The following is an 11,246-nucleotide window of genomic DNA, read 5'->3' as shown; positions in this document are numbered from 1 at the left end:
ACCCCGGAGAGTGGGGAATGGGTTGAGCTCCCCAAACAGCTTGGGCTTGCAGAAATCTTTCTCTGCCAACATGCAAGTTTATAGAGCAAAGAAACCGATCTTAGTCAAGTGGTGTGTATGTATCTTATACATACGATAAGACAAACAGTGGAATCATGTACTGTGCAACGTTACTGTATAAGGCGTGATCTAACAGTGTGGGGACTTATCAAAAAGTACCTACAGCATACTAGGACATTTTGGGAAACTTGAATAATTTTGCATTTATGGTGTGACCTATAATACTGAAAATCTGATAACCAAGGATGCTAATAATGACCACAGCTGTACAGTACAAGTAATTTAACATCTAGGTAAATGTATGGGTGGTAGACTCTCAGAATCGCATTAAAAGCACTGAATACAGCAAAGCCGAATACACTTACACATTGGAATGTGACCAATATGAACAATACCTCTACAGCGTGATCTATTGGAAGGCAGCATTCCTACAAGTCAATGTCTGACCTTTTAACAAGCCATGTAACAATGACTGGGAACATAACCCAAAGTCTTCTGTAGTAGGAAAAGGTAACCACGTATAGACATCATCAGTGTGCAGTAGGTCTTTGGCTTGGCTAGTGAGAGGCCTAGAGATGTGGGTCAGGAAGGGTATTGTTTCTGCTTGGGGAGAGAACCTAGAAGGTGTGAAAAGACCTATAAGGCCATTCATGCTCCTCTGGGAAATATGCAAATAGGAAGATGGAAAAATATATTCCAATAGATGGCGCTATGGAGGTATTGTTCCATTTTTCTATTTGCGTACTTCCCAGAGGAGCACGGATGGCCTTATAGGTTTCCTTACACCTACTAGGGGTTCTCCCTAAGGTAAATGATGACCTTTCTGAATGACATGAACAACTTCTGAATCACAGAGGTAAAACCCCATCACCACCCAGAGACCTGATGGTGTGATCTGTTCGGGGAAGGTAAGTATGTATTGTGGCGAGCCGGCACCACGGTCTGGTCATTACTTAATTTAAGGCCAAAATCTTCAAAGTACAAGATTTGTTTTCTTCATATATATATTTCTCTCTTTATTGTCTACAGATTCTGACCTACCTGCAGCCTCCTAACTATGTCAGTATGATACTGCAGCATATGCATAGCTTCAACAGTCCCATTCGGGTGAGATAACGGACGTTACCTTAGTTCTCTCATATGAAGGCTTACCTCAGGAGAGGTGAAAAAATAAAAGCAGAGAAGCTTTTAATAAAAGCCGCCCTTGATTCAACTGTTTACAGACGGTTCTTGCACATAAACCACACGATTGGCCGGGCTCACACGACTGTACGGTAATACGCAGAGTTACAAAAATAAATCGCAGCATTTTACCGGCTCAGGGAACTGCACATTGTCGGGTTTATCCATGAACCACGTATTTATGCACACTATCCCGCGGCGGCTTTTTTTTGGCCTCTTTCTTCTTATGTTTCCTAATATGTGTAAAAAAAAAAAAATGCGCCGTACATACTCAATGTATTTGCATGTGTACTGTGTTTACCGAGCGCACCCATAGAGAACAATAGGGCTGTACGCACATAACACGCTGTAAACTGGAACATGCTGCGTTTTTGTTATGCGCTTAATATACGCAAGTGTGAATGGACCAAGGTAAATCAATGAACTTTTATTGAAGCCATCACCACGTATTTTGCGCACGTAATTCAAATACGTCGTATAAGCCCGGCCTGAGTGGCAGAAAAACAGTTTTTTTTAGTGAATTGAAAGTTCTGTTGTCCTCTATGTAATTACAGATGGATGTGGCAAGGCGATTTGTAATTAAGATTCCTCTACAGGCGCATTTTTGCTGTGGAATCCGAGCGGCAGTTCAAATACGCAGAGTAAAAATCACAGCGTTTTACTACCGTATTGTCGCGCTTTTGCCTGCGCATGAACAGCATGTTTTATGCCCGCTGTCCCACAATGGCTTTTTTCCCCCCTTCTTTCTTTCTTCTCAGGTTTCCTAACGTGTAAAAAAAAAAACACTGTACATACTCAATGTAATTACATATGTACCGTGTTCCGAGCGCACCCATATAAAATAATAGGGCTGTACGCACATAATACGCTGTAAACCAGAACATGCGGCGTTGTTGTTATGCACGTAGTATACGCAATACATATACACAAGTGTGACTGCAACAAGGTAAATCAATGAACTTTCATTTAAGCCACTCACCGCGTATTGTGCGCACGTAATTCAAATTTAGAGAATTGAAACTAAATACCTTTTTTGTTTTGATGAGCACACCACAAAGTACTAAAATGCTAAATACTTAAGTTCTGTGGTCCTATGTGTAATTACAGATGGGCAGTGCATCTAATTAGGATAGTGATAAGATTCCTCTACAGGAAGGCCTCATGTCCACGGTGGATTTTTGCTCCGATTCCGGAGCAATAACCCTCCATAGCATGCTATGGAAAAACGATTCTTCATGTCCATGAGCGGAATATAATCCGCACTACAGAAAATAGAAGCCCCGGATTGGTACGCAGGGTTCTCGGCTGTGGGCTCCCACATACAGAATCCGATTCCCACGTGGACATGAGGCGTAAAAGGCACATTGCACAGAACTACAACCAAAAAAAAAGAAGGAATGAATGGCTGAAAATTAAAGGTGTAGAGTCCTAGAGGAGAGAGGAACTTTGACTCTGCCGAGGTTTAACCCTTTCCAATCCACTGTCTGATGTATAAAGACATTATTATTTAAGGCCATACAGCTGTGATGTTGAAAGACGGCCATCGGGGTTCTCTTACTGTATATTGCCAGCCTCTCTGCTGTTGGAGCCGATCCAACGTGTCATCTCATGCAGTACTGGCCTTAGCCAGAAGATAGCGCCGTTATATAATGGCAGAAAAAGAGTAAGCCCCCTAGGAAAACCAGGATACAAATTGGATTGGAAAGGGTTAATTTCACCAAGAAAGCACAAAATCTGATTAACCCCCTCTGGAAGATGTGAGGCATAGATCTTGCTGCAACATGAATTCTATTGTAAATCAAGGTCTACTATTGTATATGATGCAAGAATGTACCAAGAGCATTAGATGACACAATGCTACCGCTATAGCTGCAGCATGGAAACACATCCACCTTCACAATGGCAATGCTCAAAACAGCAGTTTCTTGTAAGGATAGATGTGATGTTCTAAATCAACTGCCAAAACCACTTTTTTTGTTATTTTCTTGAAATATGACCCACAAAGCTATTAATTCCCCTGGAGATAATTCTAGTAGGAGCTCATCATTATAGTGCAAAGCTCCCAGCACCAAACGTTACTCCAAGTTCACATTCCTATGCGGTAGACAATACCATTGCAGAAGATTAGGGGTTCACCGTGACGGTGGTGCCAGCACGGGGTACATCAGGGTGACATTCAGGGCATCGTTGTGTTGCACCAGCGATGTGTGTTGGTAATGTAGCACTAGTTCTTTTAAAGAGGCATAAAGATAATAGGGTTCAGCAAAGCCATAGCCGGTGGATGTCTTGTAGATAACGCAGTGCTTGGTGTCACCATCAACCCTATAAAGAGGAGATTGCAAGTGTCAATGCCTGTAGAAGTATACAGACTGTATACATCATGCAGATAACCATTTCATCTGCGAAGGCAGAAACATGGCAGTAAACCTTTACTTACACTACTGAGCATGCATAGCAACCTTTCTGCCTGCTCTCACGAATCAGGAAAGTTCCATCCGGCTTCCCGCTCAGCATTTCTTCAGCCTGCTCACGTTTCATCTTTCCCATGAACCAGATTCTCTCATCGTGGTGAGGAAGATCCTCCTCGTCATCCATCATGGAGTATGGACTGAAAGGGAAGAAAGGTCAGCGATGATGTCTTAGGAAGAGGCATCATCTTGGTCACCATTCTAAACCAAAATTACCAGTTCTCAACTCATAGCAAACTTCTTAAACTCCTTTTATTGAAGAACCCTATGTGGAAACTTTACAATACAGCTTTAAAATCTTAAGATATTGCCATACAAACAAACTTCTAATGATGGATAAACACAAAGTTTTTAACTATAAAATGGTACAAAAAGTAGTGTTGCTGCAAAAGACAAAAAGTTTACAGTCAGTGCAGGAGCTACTATTAGTCTACATTGATCACTATCACTATACCCGCTAGAGGAGAACTGGTAAAGCCATATTAGGTGTTAGGTTGTGCTGCTGGGACCTGTAGTACACAGGGGTGGCATGATTGTGCTGGCTGGGTGTGGGGATCTCCTGCTAACCAATCCCCCGGGTCTTTGTTCACATATATACCCAGCTCCTGGCAATGTCTGTTTGGTGTCCAGGGTGAGCAGTCCTGTTACTTCTGTGTTGCATCTTGCTTTGACTGGTGTCCTGTTGTCTAATCTGTACAGCTTGCGGTGTGACTTGTGTCCTTTTGTCAGTGCTGTTGCTGCTTGATCATGTGTCTTGTTAGAGTAGGGACCGAAAGACACGAGGACCCTTGATCAATGGGCTTGCGGCTTAAGTGACTTGGCCAATTTACGAACGAATCCCTTATATTTATATAACAGCAATTTCCATCTGCTTTAGCGTATGGGGATGTTTGGTGAGTGTTTTGGTCGTTTGTCCTATGTTTTGGCAGTCCGTGTGTCCAGTCCAGTTGGTGTTTCTGTCAGCACGTTCAGTATACAAACCATTTTTAGGTCCCTGTGTTTGTGATATTCCCTGTTTTTGGGCATGTTCATGTGGGCCTTGTGCTTATTTGCCCACACAAATGTAACAGTAGGGGAGCAAGCACAAGAAGTCATCAGTCCCAGAGTGCTGGTGTTCTCCAGGACATACCCAATAAATATCGAAGCCCTGGTTTCCTAAGGTTATGGTTGACTCAATGAGTGTAATCTGGAGTTCAATTGGAACCTTCGTGATGCCGGAGAAAATAAGATCAATGGGGAGTAGCACCATATATCCTAGACCTTGTGGAGGATTTGTGGACACTGTTCTTGTGTACCATTAGCTCATGAGGTTAAACTGCACTTATTAGCTTGCCCCACTATCAAAGGGGGGGAGGGGGGAGGAGACCTAGTGCTCATTCATTGCAGGGAAAATGCTTTTCTTGCAAGAAGCAGAGTTTCTCTGTGTAAGACATGGGAGTGATGGGGCCACATGGATTCATGCAGTAAACGTGCTTCGGAGATTGTGCCACAGGGGCACACAGTATAGCAGTCAGTGTCTGCATGCCCATGCCATAAGGCAGAAGTCCGCCCACACTGCACAGCTACGGCACCTGTTGCATGTTAACCTACTGTTGTAGATATGACAAAAAGACTGTTTCACACTTCACAGGAGACAATCTACTTAAGGCCCAATTCTCACTGGCGTATTTGCACTGTGGGATTCGGAGCACACGGTCGCCTCTGGATCCTGCAGCACATACTGCCCATAGACATGCTAAGCAAAAAGCTTTTCCATGCCCACAAGCAGAAAACTGCGATTTTCCGCTTGCGGGGGAAAATCTCAGTATGTCCTATTCTAGTGCAAGCCTCATGCAAACAGCTTCCATTGCCGTCAATGGAAGCCGTCCGTCCCGCGACATCACCAGCGTCACTCTCTGTACTGGGCATGTGCGGCAGTACAGAGAAAACTGTTGGAAACTGTAAAAAGGATCTGGGTAAGGCTCCCTTTACACAGAGCGATAAATTGTTTGCATGTGGGAACGATGACAGAGTTCGTTCGTTCTATACAAGTGTCTTATTTTAGTAGCATGTACGCTGTGGCAAAAATGACATGACCTTATTCTATGGGTCAGTACGATTACGACTATACCACGTTTATATAGGTTTTTCTTTGCTGTACTGCTTTTAAAAAATAAAAGCTCTTTGGGAAAAACGTGACATTTTTTTCTGCCATCTTCAGACAATAACTTATTTCATGGTTGTGTGAGGGATTATTTTGTGGGGCATCTTGTAGTTTCCATTGGTACCATTTTGGGGTACGTACGACTTTTTGGTCACTTTTTATTACATTTTTTCTCAAAAACGGGGTGACCAAAAAAGCACAATTCTGTTTTTTTATTTTCACGCAACGTTCACCTTGTGGGATGGATAATGCATTATTTCGATAGATCAGACTTCCACGGACACAGCGATACCAAATGCGATTTTTGTCATTTTGATTTTTTTTATTATAAAATATGGGAAATGCAGGGGGCGGGGTTTAAAGTTTTAATACCTTTTATTTTTTCTAATCCTCAATACAACTGTTTCAAACTAATCTTTATATATATTTTTTTAGTCTCCACAAGGAATAAGCACTCGCTATCGTTTGATTGCTCCTGCAAAGAATTACATTATACCGTGATCTGACAGGCAGTCCATCAAGGCACTGGCAGGCCTTGATAGGCAATCAGCCATAGCAGCGATGGGGCTTTCAGAAGGCCCCAGGCTGGCATCGCAAGCAAACGGCACCCTGTGATCGCACCGCAGGGAAGGGGCCATTGGGAACCTCGCAAAACCAGTCACTGGATTTAAATGCAACGGTCAAAACTGACAGCAGAATTTACAGGGTTAAGAGCCACGATCAGCATTAATGCTGATTATGGCTGATGCCTGTGGTTACCAGCTGAGAGGAGCAGCCGGTACCCACATTGTCTGAAGTGGAATCAGTTTCCAATCTGCAGCCATACAAACCCTAAACAGTTTGGGTAAAGTGAGGCCAACCCTCTCTTGGTCTTGGGTCGGTGCAACGCTGTAATATGGAGCAGCTTGTGAGAACAGATTGTAGGTTGAAATTGGACTTGTTGCATGTTCAAGTAAATAAAAGTCCTCTGCCTGTAGTATCATTTTGTTTTACTATGTGAATGCATCCTGGAACTCCATGTCTTACATTTGGTCACCATGTAATCTATGGAGGGAAGTATATTTTTTATGCAAATTACAAGGGGACCTAGAGATATAAATACCCAACTACTTAAAAGGGAGTCTGTCAACTGGAACCCGCTGTCCGACGGGCAGGCATCATCTTATAGAGTCGGAGGAGCCGAGCAGATTGATCTATAGTTTTATGGGGGAAACATTCAGTAGAACTTGTATTTTATTCATTTATATCTCTGCACATTCTGAGCTGAAGAGTCCAGTGGGCGGAGCCATCAGTGATTGACAGCGATCTGTGTATGATTGTATTATATATGAATCTGCTCAGCTCCTCCTGCTCTATAACATGATGCCTGCAGTTTGGACAGCGTGTCACATGAACTTATAAATGACTATGTGTGGACTTCTTTTTGTCTCTGCATAAAGCCTCTGAGTGGTCGTTTCTCCCAAATCCCTTGCTATGCAATGCAGCCTCCTCACAGCATGCAGGTTCTTGCTCAAGAGAGCAGGCTACTACTGGAGGGGCTGAGAAGAGCCTTGGAAAACAATACAAGCATAAATACAATTACAAAAGGTCTTCATTTCCAAAGACACAATAAATAAAAAATAAAACAAAAGGGAGTGCGAGGGTGTAGATAGCCTTATGTAATATCAGTTATTAGTGCCCCATATGGGAGACCTGCAATCTCATTGGTTCAAGTGAATAGTGAAAGTTGTTCCTACTTACTCTTCAGGCTCGTTCTTCATGTCCAGCCACTCGCTGATATCTTTCTGTCGAGCTCCTTTCCCAACCAGCCAGCTAAATTATCAAGTGAAATAATTATTCAGAAATGCTAAGAACGGAGATTCAAAAGTTAACATTGGGGCAGCAAACTGATAAATAGTTAAGGGCTAGAGATGAGCGAGCATACTCGGTAAAGCGATATAATCGAGAGAGCATCGCCTTTTTCGAGTAACTGCTGGCTCGTCCCTGAAGATTCGGGGGGTTGCGGGGGTGAGCAGGAGGTTGCAGAGGGGATCGAGAGAGAGAGGGATCTCTCTCACTCCTCTCTCTGCTCCCCCTCGCTGCCCCGCGCCACCCCCGAATCTTCAGCGACGAGCCAGCAGGTACTCGAAAAAGGCGATGCTCTCTCTCAAGTATGTCGCCTTACTGAGTATGCTCGCTCATCTCTATTAAGGGCTTGTTCACACTAACGCTACCAATTTTCATTCCTCTGTTCAGTTATTGAAACCGAGAAATGGAAATCAAACTAAATTAAAGTTTCTGTTCCCCCCATTTAAAAAAAACATAAGCAGTTTATTTGATTCAGTTTTGCTTGATTCGGCTTTCAAAATGTAACAAACAGCACAGAATCCACCGTGGGAGAGGGGGAAACCCATAGGAGGCATACAGTATATAAGATGGAGCTTTATATATTACACAGTACACTCATATATATAATATGTATGCTGTGCCTTTTATATATACTGTAAATATATATGTATAGTGTAATTATAGACGTGTACTGTGCAGTATATACTGTATAAATATATATATGGTGTTATACTGTGTAACTTTATACTTATGTATATTTACACAATATATACATATATAAACATCTGTCGGACTTCGCCCCACATGGGAACTATACAGGGGAAGCTCAATGTCTGTCGAGGTCCAACACTGGATTGAAAAGGGTTAATGTAAGCCAATATATACTGTGTAATCAGTAGTTATATATAATACTGTGTAATATATACAGTATATATGGTGTAAATATACGTTATATATGCACACACATCTATCCATCCTGGTGGATGTCGGGAGGTATAATAGTGGTGCTATGTAACAAATACCATAAGGCTGGGTTCACACGTGGCTGAAATCTGGCGGCATGTTCACAGCGGGACTGCACAGACATTTCCGCAAGATTTCCAAGATGTAAGTTTGGCGCGGGATTTGAAGCGGCTTTATTCCGCTGCGGAAATCTCTTTCCATAGAGAGAAGCGAAACTGCGCTAAAATTGACATGTGGCAGATTTGAACTCCATGCCACATGTCAGTTTCTGCGGGGCTTGTCCACAGAGGGCTGTCGGCAGCGTGGGAACGAGATTTTTGCAAAATCCCGTCCACTTTGCTGGTTAGTCTCGGTTTTAAAAATGCAGCGGAATTTCCGTGTGGAGGGTCCGCACAGATATTCCGCCCCGTGTGTCCCCAGCCTTATGATTATGCAGTTACATGTAGAAGTCTATATAGCAATCTGCTGTTCTGTGCTATTAGTGTCCAGTACATGCCTGTACATAGTTCTGCATCTGTTACACACGCAGTGCTGCCAGTAGGTCTAAAGTATAATACATTCTAATGGACTGGCAGCATGAATATGCAGGACACCGATTCCAAAGCATTTAGAGGAATCAATGGCGCCTGAAGACGAATTACTACATACACTGATTATATTGTTGACAGGGTTCTGCCAACTTTTGTCTAATGGCCATCTTTACATAAAGTAGTGTTCACACAGACAGACATTTTCCTGATTAGTAATCCCAATTACATCTAACAAAACTGAAAAATGAGAAAAGTATAAATAATAAAATAGATAGACCAAGTTGTAAATGTATTGAGGCAGGAGAACCTCCGAGTCAAGTTACTTACAGAAGATACTGGTCTCTAAGTTTCCGAAGTTGCATCAGATCTGGCTTCAAGCTATTCATTTTTTTGTCAATCTCTCGGTTTTCATTTGCCTGCTTCCTTAGGTCCTGCTCCAATTTATTTTTGCTGTCGTGGATCTCGATTACCCGAGATTTTAGTTTTTCTGAATTTATCATAATCCTGTTGGAAATTGGGCAGAGAGAAGTAAAGCGTCAAAAAGGCAAAAGCTTGAACAAGCACATACATGGATAAACTATCCCAGGTCTAACACATATAGGCCTCATATAGTATACAGGTAAGTGAAAAATCTTCATAAGGGCTTTCCATGCCTGCGCACGGTCTGCATTTGCAACGGCAGCAGACTGACGCACACATACAGATTGATCGCTGCTTTGTACGAGATTGAGCACAGGTGAAAGTACTCAAGTCAACACCTCTAGTTGGGGGGAGGCCAGATCAGGCTTGCAAAACTTGGCAATTCATAGGGACCAAAATTATAAATAGGCAAACCTCTCTGGGCCGCAGGTTTTTAGTAGCCCAATTTTATAATTAAAGGTAAATAAAAGTGTAGTAACTTACAAAGCCAGGTTTTTCAGCGTAGTCGGCTTATACGCGAGTGAGGTTAAAAAAAACAAAAACAAAAAAAAAAACCCCCGCAATACTCACCTCCCAGCCGGTGTCTTTGTCCCTGGCACTATAGTCTTCCCGCTGTCATCTCCCTGCTTGGCTTTAAATTCCCACGCCGTCCGCCCTGTGATTGGATCAAGTGACAGCCAATCACAGCCGGCTGTGATTGGCTGGCGCTTGATCCAATCGCAGCGCTTACTTACACAGTGCTGACGGCACTGTACTTTCAATCAGTTGCCTTTCCCCATGCCCCATACTGTTAATGACTAGCAGATACCTGCTTACTCAACAGGATAAAGCGTAATACTGAAGACAAACGACAACTGAAGTCATCATAAAACCTTCTATCACTGACAAACAAGTGACAGGTTTGGATTCTTTCCCTTTCATGTAAAAGTTCCTTTAGATAAGGCAGCAGTGAAGTACATCTCCATAACATTCTTTTGCTGTTGCTGATCCAGGTATGTTATTCTGACCTTTCTATCTCCTGGTTGTTGCCCTCTCTACGACATTTCTCAATGTAGTCCTTTGTAAATGCTGCTTGGGTCTGACACTGCTCCTCAAAGATTTTGATAGTTTCTTTAAAAGCCTCAATAGCGGTCCGCTTCATTTGCAGTTCCTGTTAAAAAAAAAAAAGAGGAAAGGAAAAATAACATATAAAGGGATGTGGCATATGATCTAAAGCCTGTGAGCAGAATATCCACCTAAGGCCGGGCTCCCACGAGCCGACAACGTATTATGTGGGTTTTGCGTATGTAATACACCAAACCCATCTGACATAGGCTCCCATGGAAAATAAAAACGCAGCATGGTCCATCTTGGTGAGTATACACGCCAAGATAGTGCAAGGCGATTGGCTGCACGCAGCAAGTTCACAACGTCATTGCGTATTTGCTGTGTGCGGCACGCAGTGATGTACAACCTAAAACTAAGCAGAGTCAAGGGATTACCTGAGTTGTCCTGGTATACTCTTCATAAAGAGAATCAAACTCCCGGCTTTTGTCTCTGTACTGCTGACTATACACTTTAAGCTGTTCCCCTACGGCCTCCACACTGTCTTCCTTCACAATCTGGTCCTGCATTCCAAAAAGGAAAAAAGTTAGGTAGATGATGGAAAACATG

At 42.8% G+C, this 11,246-nt stretch overlaps 1 protein-coding gene across 3 annotated transcripts in view; it reads right to left on the bottom strand.

The window, feature by feature from the left end:
• Positions 1-760: 760 nt before the first annotated feature.
• LOC136573054 (phosphatidylinositol 3-kinase regulatory subunit beta-like) overlaps positions 761-11,246 on the bottom strand; it is a 37,602-nt gene continuing 27,116 nt past the window's right edge. For all 3 annotated transcript variants that reach the window (XM_066574195.1, XM_066574194.1, XM_066574196.1), the window contains 6 exons: positions 11,075-11,200; positions 10,601-10,743; positions 9,501-9,677; positions 7,594-7,665; positions 3,680-3,850; positions 761-3,564 (listed from right to left, as the gene is read on the bottom strand). In XM_066574195.1, the coding sequence (XP_066430292.1) occupies positions 3,375-3,564; positions 3,680-3,850; positions 7,594-7,665; positions 9,501-9,677; positions 10,601-10,743; positions 11,075-11,200 (879 nt within the window). In that variant the 3' untranslated portion in view covers positions 761-3,374. The remainder of the gene's footprint in view (positions 3,565-3,679; positions 3,851-7,593; positions 7,666-9,500; positions 9,678-10,600; positions 10,744-11,074; positions 11,201-11,246) is intronic.

The sequence above is a fragment of the Eleutherodactylus coqui genome, chromosome 7 (genome assembly GCF_035609145.1).
Source record: "Eleutherodactylus coqui strain aEleCoq1 chromosome 7, aEleCoq1.hap1, whole genome shotgun sequence".
In the NCBI taxonomy this organism is placed as follows: domain Eukaryota; kingdom Metazoa; phylum Chordata; class Amphibia; order Anura; family Eleutherodactylidae; genus Eleutherodactylus; species Eleutherodactylus coqui.
The sequence above is the reverse complement of the archived record's forward strand: the minus strand, read 5'-3'. Positions and strand labels throughout refer to the sequence as shown.